Source organism: Cyprinodon tularosa, unplaced genomic scaffold, assembly GCF_016077235.1.
Source record: "Cyprinodon tularosa strain WSP-4 unplaced genomic scaffold, ASM1607723v1 ctg1121, whole genome shotgun sequence".
Classification (NCBI taxonomy): domain Eukaryota; kingdom Metazoa; phylum Chordata; class Actinopteri; order Cyprinodontiformes; family Cyprinodontidae; genus Cyprinodon; species Cyprinodon tularosa.
Genome location: NW_024037918.1, coordinates 66,959 through 85,889, shown reverse-complemented (window position 1 = coordinate 85,889; position 18,931 = coordinate 66,959). Strand labels below are relative to the sequence as shown.

Genomic DNA, 18,931 nt, shown 5'->3' with positions numbered 1-18,931 from the left:
GATTATGGATGTGTGAAGTGATCGGGAAATACCATTGACTTTGGGTTTGGCATAAAGGATGTGGCGGCTCCACTGTGTGAGGTGTGACAGCATGCTAAACACGGTCTGAGTGCTGAGCTGCGATAAGCTAGAGGCCGTCTCCTGTACGCTGCCCTCTCCCCGGCCGTCTCCTTCAGTCAGCACAGCCAGCATCTCCTCCGTCACCTTTAAAGCAAAACAACCAGACATGAGCGGAAGAACTCCAAGTCAAGCTCCATCAAGCCATCTGAGAGGAGAGATTCTGACCTCCAGCTGCTCTGCAGGGGTGCTGCTCTGCAGCATGTAGAGCAGAATATGAGGCAGCAGGTAGATGGTGACTTTGTAGTCGTGTTTGATGATGAAGCTGCAGCATTTGAACACTTTGCTGGCCAGCTCATGTCTCACCTGGATGGAGAAACAAGCACTAAGGCTTTAAAAGTACAAGCGGTTTAAGAGGGAGGGGCCCTCTTGCCCTATAGGGGACATGGGCTAACCTTGCTGATGAGGTATCCAGCCCAGGTGGCAGACCAGTCAGAGAACCTGCTGCCTCTGTTGCTAAGATACACAGGCTTCTTCAGTTTAGACCAGTTGACCTCCTTCTGACTGCTCTTGTATCTGCAAGAAAGAATGAGGAAAGGTGTCAGAATGGGTGAAAAATTGAGGTAATAAAACATTACAACAAACATCTTCCATAGGATGAAGTTTGTTGAACAGAAGACTTCCACCTGCTGTTGAGATGAGGCTCCAGGATTTCTTGGATCTGTTCTGGGAACCTCCTCCACAAACGTCGTCCCGGAGAGTCTGTTTTCCCCTCACGACACTCGAAAATAGACAGTAGCTCCTACAGCCAAGATAAATCCAATTAGATTAGATTATCCAATTAGAAAGTTTAAACGATACAAAAACTAAACAGCTGTAAGGATCATGTGTTAGTTTTGCATACCTGGATGGCATAAGCAGCCGAGTCCTGAGCTCGCACGTTATCAGCGTAGGCCAGAAATGTTCTGATGAGCTCAGTCAGCAAATCGTGGGCGAAGTTGGGATCATCAACCCCGCTCTGCTGACAAAAATGAAAAAGAAAAGAAATTAGAGAGATTTTAAATCTAAAGTTAGAGGAACAACAAGGATTAAAAAAGTATTTAAAAGAAAAAACACTGTTGCTTTACGGCATATCTGCATTTAATTTCAGTTACAAGAGTAAGAGCTTCAGTGGATGATAAGAAGGCTAAAGAACTGCTTTAGCATTTTTAGCTTTTAACCTCTCTCATAGGGTTGTCACGAAACTAAGATTTCAAATTCAATTTTGATTCTCAGGAAAATATTTGATCCTGGATACCACTTTTGATACCATGGGTATAAAAAAATGCTAAATAATTAAATGCATTAAACCATATTTATTAACATTACAAACATGCCTTTATCAATCTCAACAGAATCAGATGATATTAGTTAAATAAGTGTACAAATAAATTGGAAATAAATAATCCAGTTATAACACAATTTGACAATATTTTTAGGTTATTTGACGTATTATTCTTTTAATGTGGAAATAGTCTAGAGATCTAAAAATAACAACAGCAATAATATGCAAATAACACTTGTATTTAGAATTGATACCAAGTCAAGTCAAATTGGTATATAATCTTGATTCAGCGTCTGAGCATCGATACTGTGGACAAACTCTACTTTATCAGGAAGAAATAATTCACACATATAGATGTTTTACATTAAGAAATCGGATTTATTGTGATTAATCGATTATTGAAATAATCGTCAACTAATTTAGTAATTGATGAAATGTTAACTGGAGTATAGAGACTCTAAAACAGGCTTTTAGCTGACAGAATGACCCACTTAGAGCAGTAATTATATCAAAATTGTAAAAAAAAAAAAAAAAAAAAAAAAAATTTATATATATATTTATATATATATATATATATATATATATATATATATATATATATATATATATATATATATAAATATTTTGTATTTAAGATTTTAAAAAACGGTTTTGTCCATCAATATGCTCTATCCAGAATTCCTCAACTGTTTTGGTTTCACCTGGTTTAATTCTGTAAAAAAACTTCCTTAAGGAACCTTTTCTTTTCCGATTATTAATCAAAAAAATTATCAACAAATTTAGCAAAACAATCCTTAGTTTCAGCCCTAGTGAAATGCTTCTTTCATGAAAACAAAATGCATAGTAATATTTTAATGTCAGACATTATTTCAAGTAGAAAGCTAAAGACAAGATTAACTGTGGCTAGAATAGAAGCGAAACAGAACGTAGGATCCTGCATCTACGGTTTCATAACACGGTAACAAAGATATTAAGAGTTGAAGTTTAACTTGCCACAAAGGTATTACGGTCGCCGTGGTTGCGTGCGTGAGACAGATCCAGACGTCCGGGGTCTATGGCCCCCAGCTCGCCCAGACACTCCCCACAGAGAAGCCTGGCCTCAGGGGATGAGTCCTGGCAGCCTTTGAGCAGCACTGACACCAGGCTGGAGATGACAGGCTCCACCGCCTCGCTGGCACAAACCTGCCGCAGAAGCCACTCCTGCAACACAAAACAGGACGTTTTTACCTCTGCTTTTACTGCATTCATATTGTAGGAGCCATAATGATAGGTGTGCATGTGTATGTATCACGTGGGCATAGTTGATGTGGTGACACATGTGGTGACAGCTGATTGCTTAATTGGTTGCGTTTACCTGCACTCCGGGGGAGAGAGGGGAACGGGGTAGCAATTTCTTGTTAACTGTTTGCTTTATGATTTAAATCAGTATGTCACATCATGTATGTTACAATATGTTGTGACTATATAAGCCACCAGGACAGGATTAAAACACCAAAAGCTTATTCCTGGATTCCATGTGGATTTCTGATCAAGACGGCAGTGCGTCATACACCTACAGGACCCTATCACCACCTCTCAAGTGACAAGGATTGCTATGGAGTATAAATCCCAAAAATTTTGAAAGGATTATCTGGTTTGAGCTGCTGTTTCTGTGGTCATGTTCTGTTGTTTCTGGACCTGCTTGTTGTGCATCATGTCCCTGAGGCTGGTCAGAGCATGGATCCTCACGTCCACGTTCTCATGCTGAACGGCTCTCATCGACAGCTGTAGAGCCGAGGCGAGGTCGCTGCTGCTGGCAGTCAGCTGAACGGAACCAAAGCAAATTCTGTTTATTTGGTTTTTCTTCCTTCATGCATTTTAAGAATATCTCATTATGCTTCATACAAAACCTTTTTGTAATCCTGCAGAACTGTGTGAATGTCTTTTAGTTCTGGGAGCTCGGGCAGAAAGTAGATCTCATGAAGGTAATCATTTACTTCTTCCCTGTTAAAAATGGACAGAGGCGTCAGGATTGTGCAGCGCTTTACCTAAAGCATTAATTTCCAAATTATAATTTTTCTACTTTGAGAGGTCTGTTAGAAATAAAAGAAATATTACTTCTTTCTTTTTTAGGGTTACCTGTTGTCAAGGATGAGGAAACGAATGATGGCAGCAGTTTCTTTAGGCTGCAGAGGGATCAAGGGAAGCAGTGCAACAATAACATGACTGAGGAGCGGGCCGAGGTGAGAAAGCTCCACGCTCCTCACAAAACAATCCCACGTCCTGAAAAAACAAAACAAAAGCTCACAAGTCTAGGCTGCACTCATCCTGGTGCTGACTTCAAGAATGAGTGACAGGTACTGACTGGCAGCAGAGCAGGGGGAAGTCCTCTCTGTAACGGAGACCAGTGCGAAGCGTCGTCATCATTTTCACTCTGACGGAGCTGATGTGTTTAGAGCCCATCAAGCGCATAAGAGCTATCACACTCGTCAAAGCCTGCATACAGTAGAGCGGACCAGGAATGACTGAAAAAGGGTTAAGTAGAACCGCCAGGCTGCAACCGGCTGTGGACGGCTCACCATTTTTTTGCGATCCTTCTCTCCTGCGCTGGAGCTGAGCAGCTGCATGTTGAAAAAAGCCAGAATCCCCAGCAGCTTGGGCTGCAGGTAATCTGCCTAAAACAAAGCAAAAAAAAACAGATATTTTAGCCACATAAGGCCTTAAATCTGCACATTCTAATAATCTGAAAGCAAACGTCCGACTAAAGTGTATCAAAGGAATCAGAGATTTTTCTAAACACCTTACAAAAGGGCTCATGCCTATTAAATCTGCCAAATGAAATCTAAAAATCAATCAATGTAAAGAAAAAAATGTTGGCTACCATGTGCTCTGGGGTGGTGATGTCTCTGGGACCCTTGTATGGATCATCGTTGGATGCAAAGGAGGCCAAGATCGCCAAACCGTTGAACACCTTTTAATTGAAGATTGTTGGAAAATTGTAAAGTTAATCAGTAAATAAACATTAGGGAAGAAGAATGGATGTAGGGTCTGAACCAGTGTTAATTTCGTCAGCCATGACGATGACGAAAAATTTTCAACGCCCCTTTTTCTCGTGACAATGACGAGACGATAACGAACAAAAATTGTTTCCAGAAAATAAAAATATGACGAAAATAAAAAATTATTTCCATCATTGAGACTAAGACAGATGAAATTTACGATCCATGGACGAATGGACATTAAGAAATGTAATTGTTTATAATGAATTTGTAATTTTTAAAATTAGTGTTTCTTGAGCTTCATACAAAATTAGGCGTTGTTGCCTCGTTTGTCTCTACATGTCCCTCAGTGCCCCGGAGCACTCAGTCAGTAGCAGCAGAGCTCAACTTTGCAGTCATTGCGGATACCGGGTGTGCGGTTTGTTAAACAACGCCTGGATGTATGGAGCCATTTCGTTTACAACTCGAAGAAAAACACAGGAGGAAGGACGCAGCAAAAGAGTCTGCGGCTTCAAAATGGCAGGGAAGAACACAGCGAATCTCTAGCGACATCCGAGGAGCCAACAGCTGACATAGGTAAGGAACAGGTGAGCCTGTAGTAGCGGGAACGGGAGTGTGTGTGCCCGCGCATGCATAAAGCTGTGTGCGTGTGTGTGCCTTCCTGTGCCTGTATCTGTCTGTCTCTCTGTCACAGAAGAAAGATGTTCTACTAATACTCTGGATATTAATCGTTTAAATTTCTTCCTCCCAACTAGATACCGGACACAGTGACACCACAGTCAAATCAGAGGTTGGAGAAGGGAGGGAAGCCTGTTGCAGAGATGCACACCCACCCCTGACGCCAAAGAGCAGAAAGCCCTGGAGAACTCAGTGGCAAAGTGGATTGGGCGTTCTGGCCTGCCTGTAAGGACCACTGAGGATGAAGACTTTGTGAATATGATGAAACAACCGACAAAAGGTTCAATGTGTACGGTGTGATATATGTTAAAAAGAGAATCAGTGTGTGAAGTTCTATTCTGCACAGTGTTAGACTAAGACTAAAACTAAATCGGGAAGACAATGACTAAATATGGCTAAGACTAAAACTGATTTTTGTCATTGTGACTAAGACTAAGACTAAAATAAAAAAAGCTGACGAAATTAACACTGGTCTGAACCCACCTGTTGGTAATGTTCTCCCAAGCGAAGCAGCAGCTCATTGTGAAGACCCTGGAAGTCTTGTCTTAGTAGAGAACCCAGCTCAATCTCAGTCTCACTCTTGGAGATAGGAGGAAAAATGACAAATGACAACCTGAATTTTTTGCAATAGTAATTAAGAAGAAAGGAAACATCCAGTACATAATTTTCTTTACCAAAATTTCCACTGCTCAGATCTTTATTTGATAACATTTGAAAAGTTTTCGGTTAATCTAAACACACATAAAACTGGTTTCTGTTTGGCGACTCTTTGACCACAGACTTTACTTTTGAGACACATAACTTATTTAGGACAGCAAGGATTAATAATATGAACTCTATAGGATACACAGATGTTTATAAGAACCTGTAGGTAGTGAAACGCTCTCTCCAGCTCCTCCTTGGTGCATGAACAAACCAGATGACTGAAGATGTACTTGAAATTGTTAATGAGGATCTCTCTCCTGTTTGCCTTCAGCTCAATGGCCAGAGTACGTATGAGGGCAGAGCCCGTGGTGCTCGCCTTAGATGCCAGGTAGGGCAGCAGCACCTGGAGCGTCTTCTGCATGCACAATAGGAAAAGAACATGGTGTGAAAATTGTTTTGCTAATTTTATACAGATAGAAAAAAAGAAAACTTATGTTTGAGCGCACGGTGAGGAAGCGATGGAGGTCTGGGAAGTCGAAAGCATGCGCGATCTGAGCCAGAATGTCCAGAGCCAGCTCTCTCTGGTTGGCAGATTCGCTGGTTTGATCTGGTGTGCTCCGTAGGGCAGACGCATGGCGGGAATGTAGCGACTCCACCAGAAACTGAAGGTATGACCCAGAAACAACTTTTCAGAAAGATATTTTCTACTCATCTCCACAATACATAAGGCACTATTATCCCGATAACTCCTCTGTATAAGAAGGTTGTTTAAAAAAAAAAAAAAAAAAAAATCACATCTATTTTTGTTCATAAATGTCCTTATGCTATAAGTTACATCATAAACAATTTTTAATGTGAGATAAAGACTAATCGATTGGCAAAACATCTACCTGGCAAATGGGGTTCTTGTACTGGCTGAACAGGGTCTGCAGCTTCAGTCCTTTGGCATCTGCCAGCGCTCTGATCTGAGTGTAAGCGGCCACAGAAACGCTGGATGACTTGGACAGGAGGCAATGGAGCAGACGCAGCAAGGAGAAGGACACCAAACTTCCCTGGCTGGCTCTAACACATGAGTGAAATAATTTACAGTATTTGCAGCAATACCCCCCAAACATCTGCAAAATGCCTGTCCAATAAATTAATCTCTATGTGCAGAAGCATAAGGCTACAGTATAGACCTTTGACCTTTTACAGCTACTTTTTGTGTCTCTGCTTCTGTCTCCTTGAACCCCAGTCGGCCTCAGCAGATGGCCGCTCACAATGAGCCTGGTTCTGCTGGAGGTTTCTTCCTGTTAAAAGGGAGTTTCTCCTCTCCACTGTCACTACAAGCATGCTTAGTATGAGGGATTGCATCTGAGTCAATTTGTCGATGCAATCAGTGGTTTTCCTTAGATAGAAAACTTTGAATCAATTTGACTGTATGATCTGGTGAACTGTAAAGTGCCTTGAGATGACATGTGTTGTGAATTGGTGCTATAGAAATAAACTGAATTGAAATTTCATTGATTCTAAATGCATTTATTTATATATAAAAAAACCTTGCATTATTAAAAAGTATACGTGTTTTAATCAATTCTAGTTTAATATTTTTCTTAATATACGTTTTTATGACCTGACGTTTTGGCATTTGTGACGGTCTGTTCGACAGCAGTATGAATACAAACTGACTGGCAGCCATTTGCCTCAGCTATTATTCAACACAGAAGAGCAAAGTGAGGATAGGCATTGATCTTTACATTAATCATATCAACGTTTTTATTATTTATGCACCTGTGCAGCACATCTATGTTCTCTAAGTTTAATATTTTTTAATCATCATTTCCTATCTAAACTTGCCCATATCTGTAAAAACTTGAAAAAAGTCACAAACAAGACTGGAAAACGATCAAAGTTAATTTTTTTATCATGCAGAAAAAGGAGGATGGAGGATGGGCTAAACATAAACTAAATCCTGCACTAACATAAACATTTCACCCTAATTGTAAAATTTATGTAATTTAATTAAATACATTTCCATTTAACTTTTTGTTTTTAGATCATTTTAACAAAAATCTAAATTAAATAAGCCTTACATGATGCATATTTATCAGTTTTATATACCTTATTTACTTAAAATACATAATTGTCAAATAAGAGACTTCTGTTGTGTTTTCTTAAATAGATGTAATCAATTAAAGAAAATAAATGCTTATTCAACAAAAATGTACACCTTAGATTTAAATTCTTTTTCGCAATAAATAAGGTATATAAACTAATAAATATGCATCATGTAAGATGTATTTAATAGGTTTGTGTTAAATTATATAAAAGATAAATAAATGGGAATCAGATAAGCAATAAAAATACATAAGTCTAGGGCTGCAACTAACGATTATTTTAAAAATCGATGAATCGGACGATTATTTTTTCGATTAATCGATGAATCGGACAAAAAATATTTTTTATATTAACCTCTTTATTCCAAAATAAACATTTTAGACAGAACAAACAAGCACACAAGTACAGGTTGCTCGTTAACTGTACTGGTGCAATATGAAAAATAAATGTTTGTGTTAAAACTACGCAAACTTACATGAGAAATGTACAGGTGCTGGTCATAAAATTAGAATATCATGAAAAAGTAGATTGATTTCAGTAATTCAATTTAAAAAGTGAAACTTGTATATTATATTCATACATTACATACAAACTCATATATTTCAGATGTTTATTTTGTTTAATTTTGATGATTACAAATGACAACAAATGAAAATCTCAAATTCATCATATCAGAAAATTAGAATATTACTGAAGACCAATAAAAACAAAGGATTTATAGAAATGTTGGCCAACTGAAAAGTATGAACATGAAAAGTATGAGCATGTACAGCACTCAGTATTTAGTTGGGCCTCCTTTGGCCTATATTACTGCAGCAATGCGGCGTGGCATGGAGTCGATCAGTCTGTGGCACTGCTCAGGTGTTATGATAGCCCAGGTTGCTCTAATAGTGGCTTTTAGCTCTTCTGAATTGTTGGGTCTGGTGTATTGCATCTTCTTCTTCACAATACCCCATAGATTTTCTATGGGGTTAAGGTCAGGAGAGTTTGCTGGCCAATTAAGAACAGGGATACCATGGTCCTTCAACCAGGTACTGGTAGCTTTGGCACTGTGTGCAGGTGCCAAGTCCTGTTGGAAAATGAAATCTGCATCTCCAAAAAGTTGGTCAGCTGCAGGAAGCATGAAGTGCTCTAAAACTTCCTGGTATGTGGCTGCGTTGACCCTGGACCTCAAAAAACACAATGGACCAACACCAGCAGATGACATGGCACCCCAAACCATCACTGACTGTGGAAACTTTACACTGGACTTCAAGCAACGTGGATGAAGTGCCTCTCTTCTTTTCCTCCAGACTCTGGGACCTTGATTTCCAAAGGAAATGCAAAATTTACTTTCATCAGAGAACATGACTTTGGACCACTCACCAGCAGTCCAGTCCTGTTTCTCTTTAGCCCAGGCAAGACGCTTCTGACGCTGTCTGTGGTTCAAGAGTGGCTTGACACAAGGAATGCGACAGCAGAAACCCATGTCTTTCATACGTCTGTGTGTGGTGGTTCTTGAAGCACTCACTCCAGCTGCAGTCCACTCTTTGTGAATCTCCCCCACATTTTTGAATGGGTTTTGTTTCACAATCCTCTCCAGGGTGCGGTTATCTCTCTTGCTTGTACACTTTTTTCGACCACATCTTTTTCTTCCCTTCGCCTCTCTATTAATGTGCTTGGACACTGAGCTCTGTGAACAGCCAGCCTCTTTAGCGATGACCTTTTGTGTCTTGCCCTCCTTGTGCAAGGTGTCGATGGTCGTCTTTTGGACAACTGTCAAGTCAGCAGTCTTCCCCATGATTGTGTAGCCTATAGAACTAGACTGAAAGACCATTTAAAGGCTTTTGCAGGTGGTTTGAGTTAATTAGCTGATTAGAGTGTGGCACCAGGGGCCATCAATTTTGAACCTTTTCACAATATTCTAATTTCCTGATATGATGAATTTGAGATTTTCATTTGTTGTCATTTGTAATCATCAAAATTAAACAAAATAAACATCTGAAATATATGAGTTTGTATGTAATGTATGAATATAATATACAAGTTTCACTTTTTAAATGGAATTACTGAAATCAATCTACTTTTTCATGATATTCTAATTTTATGACCAGCACCTGTAGCTGTACATCCACAAAATATAGGGTACTTTGTTTCATAAAGCGCAAAAAAAGACATTTTTGTTTTTAAAAGCCCCTAAGGGGTTCAAACAATAGGCCCCCCCATTTCAACAAATTAGTTTTTTTAGACTAGAAGAGTTCTGCCTTTTAAGACAGGAAAGTATAGCAGTTAAAGTTGCTGCTTGAGAAAATACTGAACCATAGAGATAAAAATAGCCCTGTGATTCAAATTATAAATTGTATTTGGAATAAAAATGAGAGAACTAGGGGTGCTAAAAAACACATCCTCCAAAGACAGATATTTACATGGGAATGTGGCAGATAATTAATTGACATATTACTGATCTTGCTGGATTTTATTCTGCTTTACTTCCATAAATTGCAGGATCTTCTTTACTTTAACTTTGCCAGAAGATTTAAACTTTAAAAGCCTTGCCCTCATAATTTGCAAGTTAATTTATTTATAAAGAAAATATAAACGCTGCTTAAGCTAATTCAAATGAAATTAAAGGTAAAATAAGTAGCCAACCTTATCCCTGTCTGTAACCTACTAACAATGTAAGGAAAGCATCAGATGAGCTACCTGAGAAACTAACGTTACGTTTCCCCACTTTAAAACCAAACAAACATGGTGGTTCCGTGCCATGTTAATTTCTTTTGAAAAAAGTTGCATGTTATCACTTTTTTCGCTTTACAAAGCGCAGGCTATTTTAATTATTGTGATTAGAAATATCCTGTCCAGGGGTGATGCTGAGAAACTAGTCCATGCATTTGTTACTTCAAGGCTGGACTATTGTAATTCTTTACTATCAGGAAGTCCACAAACTGTAGTTAAAAGCCTTCAGCTGATCCAAAATGCTGCAGCCAGAGTTCTAATGAAAATTAAAAAGAGAGATCATATCTCGCCTATCCTGGCTTCTCTTCATTGGCTTCCTGTTAAATCAAGAATAGAATTTAAAATCCTCCTTCTCACATATAAAGCCTTAAATGGCCAAGCTCCATCTTATATCAGAGATCTGATTGTTCCTTATGTTCCTAACAGAGCACTTCGCTCTCAATCTGCAGGTTTACTAGTGGTTCCTAGAATTTCTAAAAGTAGAATGGGAGGCAGATCTTTTAGTTATCAGGCTCCTCTCCTGTGGAACCAACTACCAGTTTTAGTCCGTGAGGCAGACACCCTGTCTACTTTTAAGGCTAGGCTTAAAACTTTCCTTTTTGATAAAGCTTATAGTTAGGGTGGCTCAGGTTATCCTGAGCTATCTCTATAGTTATGCTGCTATAGGCTTAGACTTTTGGAGGACATAGGGACCCCCATTTCATCATTCTGCTTCATTCTCTCTCTGTTCTCCTATTCTGCAGAATCTGTTAGTTCAATCTCTAACCTTCTGCTCTCTCTGCTTTTCCTCAGAGTAGCTTTGCCTCGTCTGTTCCTGTTTGGCTGTGACGTCATCCTGGAAAGAAACATCAGCTGTGCTGCTTCCATCAACACCCTTGTTTATAGATGTTGGAGATCGGCCGGTTTTCCAGTGTGGTCCTGTTTCTCTGACCGTGACTGAGTGGATGTGCTCTCTTCGTCCTCTGGCATGGGAGCTGCCTTGGAGCTCGTCTGCCTGGCTGTGTGTTTCCTGGACGGGGCCGCCTTTTACAGCTGCTTCTTGTATCTCTGCTTCTGTCTCCTTGAACCCCAGTCGGCCTCGGCAGATGGCCGCTCACACTGAGCCTGGTTCTGCTGGAGGTTTCTTCCTGTTAAAAGGGAGTTTTTCCTCTCCACTGTCGCTACAAGCATGCTTAGTGTGGGGGATTGTATTTGAGTTAATGAGTCAATGCAATCAACTGGTTTTCCTTAGATAGAAAACTTTGTATCAATTTGACTGTATGATCTGGTTGAACTGTAAAGTGCCTTGAGATGACATGTGTTGTGAATTTGGCGCTATATAAATAAACTGAATTGAATTGAATTGAATTGATCAATTTGCGCCGTCAATCCCGGTGCATGCGCGCTTCATTTGCAGTCTGGACGCTGAGGCTGACTGCAGCGCTGAGAGGGACTCCTGCGGGAAAACGCGGTTGGGGTGGGGGAGGCGCCCCACGGCAGAGTAGGAACGATACATGCTTTCACGTAAGAGTCTCCAAAAGCCACCAGTGACACTGAAAAAAAGTCGCCAGATTTGTCGCTAGAACGCTTTTTTGAAAAATAGTCGCTGGAGGGGTCTGAAAAGTCGCTGAGTTGGCAACACTGCACCTGCGGCACTGACTCGCTCTGCCTTTTTTTTTTTCTTCCTCTTTCAGTCAAGAGGCAGTGATGACGGCGCGGCGGATGACGCAATAATCGCGCGACACAACTAATCGATGATGAAATTCGTTGCCAACGCTTTTAAAAGTCGATTTTTATCGATTTTATCGATTCGTTGTTGCAGCCCTACATAAGTCATAAACTTTGGGTGAAATATTTTAGTGTGTATGCTTTTAGAAAGCAGAGAGGGACATCTTGTGGTCAACAAAGACATCATAACTAATAATTGGTTCTAAGGTTTATCTGCACATCTTTTCCAGGAGTTTAAATCATTTGGAGGATGTTGTAGTTATGCTAAATATATAGTCCAACATCTACAGTCATCTAAACACCTTATAGTGCTGAAATAAAAGAAGAGTGTTCCTACCTCCCGATCTCTCCCGTGGTGAGGATGAGGGTGTTTCGAAGGTCGTCATCTCTTCTGACTTTAGCGTTGCTGAATGCCTCCTTTAGACGTGCAACAAGGAGCTGAGGCAGCAACAAGAAACCAACATCCTCAGCATCTCCATCAACGTGTTACACAACCAATCGTTCAAAACAATACGCAGAACATCTCTGACTTGTCTTACCTCATTTAGAGTTCCCTGCTCTGAGTGTTTCGTGGATTCTGTCAGCAGAAATCGGACTGATTGGCTAAAACTTGTTCTAACCCCAGCATCGGAGTCCTCGATGAGGCCAAGCAGGGAACAGAGAACAGCCCGGGAGTCGCTGTCTGCGCCCAGTAGGCTCACATGCTGGCAGAGGTGAGGTAGAGCCTCTAGAAATGCTGTGATACGAATAAGATGGGAGAGTTTTAGATATCGATGTAGCATCTCCTCCAGCTTTAAAAAGTGAACATCTAGAGTACCTAGTTTAAAAGAGTTTGCAGCTTGTGGTCTGAGTAAAGTTAGAAACGGTTTAACCACAGATGCTTTGAGGGATGGCGTTTTATTCCCAGCATGATCTGTTACAAGACTCCAGCGAAGGCAGAGGACTTTAGGAAGAGGCATGGGTTCTATGTCAGAGTCGCTAAGCTTGGAGAGCTCCGACTGGATGCAGCTCAGCTGCCCAACAATCCTGGCGAGCTCCACCTTTACCTGCTCTGACTTGTCCTCCAGCAGAGACCTAAAAAAAAAAAAACACAGCGAAAAGCAGAAAGTCAGCACAAAAACATGATAGCAAGGAGCTCCTGTTTTCAGATGAGAAGGCGGAAAGTTTACTCACAGCAGAATGGTGCTGATGATGTCACGGTATCTGGATCCCAGATGATGAAGCAGGATGGGAGAGACTCTGACAGCTGTGGCTCTCACCGCCTCATCCTGACTCCGCAGTGCGTTGGTGAAGACACAGACGCGCCAGTTTTCAAACACACCCTGAGGCAGAAAGGCCAGCAACGACACACAATCTGCCTGGACTTCATGTGCTGAAACCACAGGTAGGATTGGGTAAAAATATCACAGTCAAGTTCTTTCTGCTACTCATCTAATTATATGTTGAAGCAGAGACACTTTGGAATGTGATGGGATTACATACAATAACAGAAGCTGAGTCTCTGAGCCAAGGCGGGCAGCCAGGAGGGGAACCCTGAACTCTTAAAGGCTGAGACTGACTTGTTTTCACAAACCCAAGGAAGAGACAGCAGAGCACAGACAAGCCGCTGTACCCCATCTTCAATCTGGCGGCTCACTAAACATGTAAGATAACATATCACCAGTACTCTGTTAGAATAAAAGAGGCCACTAAAAGCAGAGATTATACGACAGAAAACCAGCAGTGAGTTTGTTTTTGTCAGGAAACAAACAACAGCCTTCAAGATATCTTACATGTCGGGTAGAGAATGGAGTCAAGAACCCTGATGGTGGATTGAAAAGCAGATCTAAAGTAGTCCTGATCAGAGACGGGTCGAGACGCTCCTTCTAACAAGGACTTACAGCTCCTCAGCACTCGGCTCATAGTCTCAGTGGACACCCAGACCAGAGGACAGGAACTGCTGGCCAAGAAATTTTAAAAATGAGCCACAACATTTCATTCTGCTCATCTCCTCAAAAACAAGCCAGCAAAGTAGATTCTGAGTCTGTCAGAAGGAAGATGCTGTACCTTACAGGCGAGGAGCAAAAGGCTGCCAGATGGAGGACGAGGGCCACGCCCCGTAGGGCTGACACCGTCTGCTGGCTCTCTGGTTCTGCTGAGTCAGAGTTCAAAAGAGCCAGGAGCTCTTCAAGGCGCCGGTTCAATGAGGCCCAAACCTCACTTTGAACCCGCATGTCCAACTCGCTTAACACAGAGACACAAAAGATATCATTGGTTAACTGCCTGCTGTACTGAGATACAAACAAAACACAATTCAATCATTATAATATCATTATAAGAGATACTAATATATATTTGTATAGGTGCAGGCCCCCTGTTATAAAGCATTCACACCATGACAGAGAAACTCATAATGTATGTGTCCTTGGCAGGGACCTTAACAAGAAACGGAGCTGAAATAAATCAGAATACAAGGTGCTAAAACAGGATGCTAAAACTATATCACTTGCTGATTATCTCCAGCTTTTAATTTAATAATCTTTTTTATTAGTGTCCTAATATACATTTCCCACAACTTTGAATAAAAATGAAATCCCAGACACTTATGCTGAATGTTATCGAAGTTTATGGATAAAATCAGCAAACCTAGAGATCTTCACTGAAGGAAGCAGTGTCTCCACAGATACGACACGAGAGAAACAGGCTTATAAATGCCTTAGAGAAAATTTTGACCCTTTCATCTTAACTCCACTTTTCCAAGATATTTCCATACATTTAAACAATCACGACTATCAAGCCACCTGAGATTCATGTTGCTTTGGTCTGATTTCAGTTTTCCAACTGTATTGTGGTGGGCGGAGATCTAAATCTAAATCAGACATTAGATGTTTTTGTTCCTAATATGGATGTTATTTTTGTTGTTTTTATGACTGACCTGATGCCAGATTTGCATGATCTCTTGGCAGGAGACTCTCCATCTCCCGTCTTCTGCATCACAGTAGCTTTATCAGCCTTCAGAGCAACTCTTAGGAAGCCTTCTGCACACTGAAAAACATCAGATTTAGAAAGGAAAGCCATGCAAATGTGACAAAAATGGTTACATTGTAGAAAGGATGTAAAAGAAAAAAAAAGGTTCCTACTTCAGCTTGATTTTCTGTCCCAATGGTTGACGCCAGCGTCCTGCAGACGCCCACCACCTGCTGCCTCCGTAGCACTGCAGCACCTTCATAACTCGGGCCAAAAGACAGGGAAAAGCAGAAGAGCACGCAGAGCGATTCAGTAAGCTCTGATCCAAACCTAATGCCTGCTCCTCCGAGAGCGCAGACACACTCAAACATCTGCGAGAGGTAGACGGACTCAAAATCCGAGGGAGAAATGTAGGATGACTGAAACAAGCAGCGGGTGAGCTTGAGGAGCTCCCCTTCATAGGGTTCCTTCTCATCTGAGCTGTTGTGTGTTTTGAGAAGGTGAAAATAGGCTGGGAAGAAATTGTAGTTCTGGATGTGGTCAAATTTTCTTAGCTCCACCAGTTTTCTTATCATCACCATAGAAATCTTCCTCAGTTTGGTGTTCCCGTTTGCCAAGATGGAGCAGGCTGTCTCCAGGGTCACACTCAAATCCCGACAGGAAACAACTCCCCGCAGAGAGTCGGTTATGATACCAACAGTGACAGTGGTCAGTGACTCTAAGGCAGCCGGAGATGACAGTACAAGTGGAGTCTGGGTAAGGTAGGAGGCAGAGGAGGCAGAGAAGAGGAAACGTCCGAGCTTTACAGGCCACTGGTTCTGGGTGTAAATGCCCAGGTCATGTCCTGGTCCCGATAGTGTTGCTATATGAGCAAATAGTATGTTGCTGAGGTCTTGGGCCATTAAAATGAATTCCTGAATGAGGCAGCTGAAGATGAAGGGCACTCTGACCCTGAAAGAGTGAAGTAAAGAGCAAAGCACAGCAGAGACCCTCCCATGGATCACGCCACAGCCTGGAGCTGCTGCCACACGAAGTAAACGTACTGCTACCCACTTACTAAAGTCTGAAGGTGGGAAGAGAGAGAAAACAATGGATTAGTAAGTGATCTTAAAAGAATTACCATCAACAAGTATTTTATTTATTTATTTATTTTTTTACCAATGCAGCTCTGTATGGTGTCCGGATACTCAGCAGGCTGACAGGCAGGATTAGCAAACATCAGAGACGAGGATTTGATTATATGTTGCACAAAATCCAGAAGCATCACACAAGCTGGCTCTGAACTGGACTTTTTGTTCAGACCTATAGCAACTGCAAAAAAAAATTAAAAAATAATAATAATAATAGTTTCTGTAATATTTCCAAATAAGAAATATTACTTTATTTTTTTATATATTTTTTAGATTAATTTAAAAAATTAAAATTTGGGGCAATAACTATCAAAAAACCTTTTAAATCCTGATTCCAGATTTAATTCCCAGACTACTTAATCAATTAACAGTGATTTTGTTAAACAATATTATTTTAAACTGAGGATCAGACTTAAGCCCATTTTACCAAAAAAGCTCTCAGAGGCCTTTACCTCTTTACCAAAGTCAGTAACTTTGGATTGTCCTTTGCTTTTTTTCAAACCTGTGCTAATATAGTATGAGTTGGTTACTGTTGGTTACTTCATCATCCATATTATCTGGTAAAACACGGATTCCTGCCTAAGTGTGTTTTTATAGGATTTAGCCTAGGGTATCAATTTTGGTTAAAAAGAAAATAGAATTTTTTTTTTTTTTTTTAGAGAACCAGTTATTTCATAACTGATTGCTTGCATAAAAACATCAAATAAACTGTCCAGTTTTAGATAACTTAATTAAAATCTTGCAAAGAAACCAAGACAACATATGTATGGATGTATACAACATTTATACAATTGAGGGAGTTCTATGACTGCATATATTTTATTGGATGGTTGAATCATTTTATTATAGGTCATTTCATACATTGATATCAGAGATGGAAAGAAAAACGTTTGGAAATACAAACAACTTTTTTTTTTTGCACTGATTTAAACCTAACAGATCCCACACTTTTCACTTAATGTCACTAAAAACTGTGCGCAGAACTGGCATCTTAATTGTTAATATTTGAATTTGGACCTGGTTCTGATCTAAAGCTGTATTTCTATGTGATCTGTTGACTTACCAACGTCTACATCTGTCAGTATCCTGTCAATGAACTGGCAGAGGATCTGTCGGGGTTTCTGCACCGCTAAGTCATACTCAGCAGCACTGGCGCTGTGAAAATAAACAGTGTTAACCCTTTCTAACAGGGTCATTCAGCAGCGGGATAAACTTCAGGTAGTGAATAAATGTAAAACAACACAGCAACAATCGATGTGTTTCTGTTAAAAAGCTGTTAGCAGATTAGCTTTTTGCCTGTTTTACCCACCTAGCTAGCTCCTGAAGAGCGGGAATCATTGCAGACATTTCAAGTCCCTCCATGTTTAAGCTTCCACTTCCTACCGCAGTGTTTAAAAGAAAAATATACACATTTTTATGAGTTAAATAATTTTAAAGTGGCTCCCCATCGTACCACGAGTTTCGAAAACTTTCGCTCCACAATGACGTCGTTTTTTATTTGGTACGGTATCCACCGAGGCTCAATATACTCAAGTTCGAACTCCGAGAACTATTTTCCTATATTCCTATTTTTAGGGGTTAAAAGTGTATGCAGGCTCCAGTAACATAAATAACAGTTGGAAAACCGTAAAGAACAATAGCATAATCAAACACAATTTCCAATTACTTAAGTAAGAGTAAAATTAGAGAAAATGTTGAAAACAAAAACACAAAAAGTCAGAGAAACTAAAATCAGAAAGTAGTTGTAGTATTTTGTAGATTGTTTCGTCTCTCTTCAAGTAACATAGAAAGTCACACAATTACTAATTGAATTTTAAACAATCACTGTTTTTTTTTTTTACTGAAATTTGTTTTATCAATGTAAAAATATTTAAGAAAGGCCTAAAATTAATTGCACCCACAATTCACATGTTGTATTGTTGTTTTTTTAATAAAGGAATTTTTGTTCTATTTAACAATCTATTTTGTTCTTTACATTGCTATGAAAATAGAATAAGTCATCCTTATTTTTATAAATTTTTTATCTACCTAGAAAAAAATGCCAAACCTAATAGCTGATTAAGTAAGGGATGCTGGAGTCAGATGTTTTTAAAGCCAATGGTAGAAGTGGAATTTTTTTTTACTAGATTGCCAAGAAAGTTATCTAGCCTGATAGAAATCTTAACAAAGTAATACATATATCCAAGAGCAAAACAATAAAATAACCGTGTTTACCGATATTTGCAGTTTGAGAAGGTATAACATACAGAGAAATATAATTTATGTTTATATTGTGAGAAGCTCAATTACCGAATAAAACAAATGGCAAATTCTTCCAGTTATCCAACATGCAACTTGATCATAGTTATGGTGGCTTTGATGTCAGTCCTGAAACCAAATAAACGATTTCACTGGAAATCCAGGAAAACATTAGATGCCACAAGCGCTTGTTCTTGGTTCTCTGCCGCCCCCCTCAGTTCATTGGAGACAATGACAAAGTTTTTTGTACTGCAACAAAAGGCAGTTCAAGAAATATCCCTAATGCTTCTTGTACCACATGTTGATAACCACAGGTCTAGCTAATATAGTTGTAAATAGTTCCAGCAATATGAAAAGCTGGAAAAACACAGTGATACACAGAACTGTAACAAATAAATGTTACTGGTCCACAAAAT

At 39.9% G+C, this 18,931-nt stretch overlaps 1 protein-coding gene across 3 annotated transcripts in view; it reads right to left on the bottom strand.

The window, feature by feature from the left end:
- atr (ATR serine/threonine kinase) overlaps positions 1 to 17,780 on the bottom strand; it is a 34,081-nt gene extending 16,301 nt beyond the window's left edge. The window contains exons 1-28 of one of the 3 annotated variants that reach the window (XM_038300720.1): positions 17,587 to 17,780; positions 17,341 to 17,432; positions 16,306 to 16,458; positions 15,321 to 16,210; positions 15,116 to 15,225; positions 14,248 to 14,424; positions 13,974 to 14,140; positions 13,684 to 13,836; positions 13,375 to 13,573; positions 13,019 to 13,275; positions 12,741 to 12,937; positions 12,539 to 12,639; positions 6,573 to 6,744; positions 6,189 to 6,344; positions 5,903 to 6,097; positions 5,521 to 5,616; positions 4,242 to 4,331; positions 3,940 to 4,035; positions 3,726 to 3,856; positions 3,500 to 3,643; positions 3,271 to 3,364; positions 3,059 to 3,184; positions 2,375 to 2,581; positions 962 to 1,075; positions 744 to 859; positions 513 to 633; positions 286 to 423; positions 33 to 204 (exon numbers count right to left, since the gene is read on the bottom strand). In XM_038300720.1, the coding sequence (XP_038156648.1) occupies positions 33 to 204; positions 286 to 423; positions 513 to 633; positions 744 to 859; positions 962 to 1,075; positions 2,375 to 2,581; positions 3,059 to 3,184; positions 3,271 to 3,364; positions 3,500 to 3,643; positions 3,726 to 3,856; positions 3,940 to 4,035; positions 4,242 to 4,331; positions 5,521 to 5,616; positions 5,903 to 6,097; positions 6,189 to 6,344; positions 6,573 to 6,744; positions 12,539 to 12,639; positions 12,741 to 12,937; positions 13,019 to 13,275; positions 13,375 to 13,573; positions 13,684 to 13,836; positions 13,974 to 14,140; positions 14,248 to 14,424; positions 15,116 to 15,225; positions 15,321 to 16,210; positions 16,306 to 16,458; positions 17,341 to 17,432; positions 17,587 to 17,639 (4,717 nt within the window). In that variant the 5' untranslated portion in view covers positions 17,640 to 17,780. The remainder of the gene's footprint in view (positions 1 to 32; positions 205 to 285; positions 424 to 512; positions 634 to 743; positions 860 to 961; positions 1,076 to 2,374; positions 2,582 to 3,058; positions 3,185 to 3,270; positions 3,365 to 3,499; positions 3,644 to 3,725; positions 3,857 to 3,939; positions 4,036 to 4,241; positions 4,332 to 5,520; positions 5,617 to 5,902; positions 6,098 to 6,188; positions 6,345 to 6,572; positions 6,745 to 12,538; positions 12,640 to 12,740; positions 12,938 to 13,018; positions 13,276 to 13,374; positions 13,574 to 13,683; positions 13,837 to 13,973; positions 14,141 to 14,247; positions 14,425 to 15,115; positions 15,226 to 15,320; positions 16,211 to 16,305; positions 16,459 to 17,340; positions 17,433 to 17,586) is intronic. The other 2 variants (XM_038300722.1, XM_038300721.1) reach the window with 2 other exon arrangements.
- Positions 17,781 to 18,931: the final 1,151 nt, after the last annotated feature.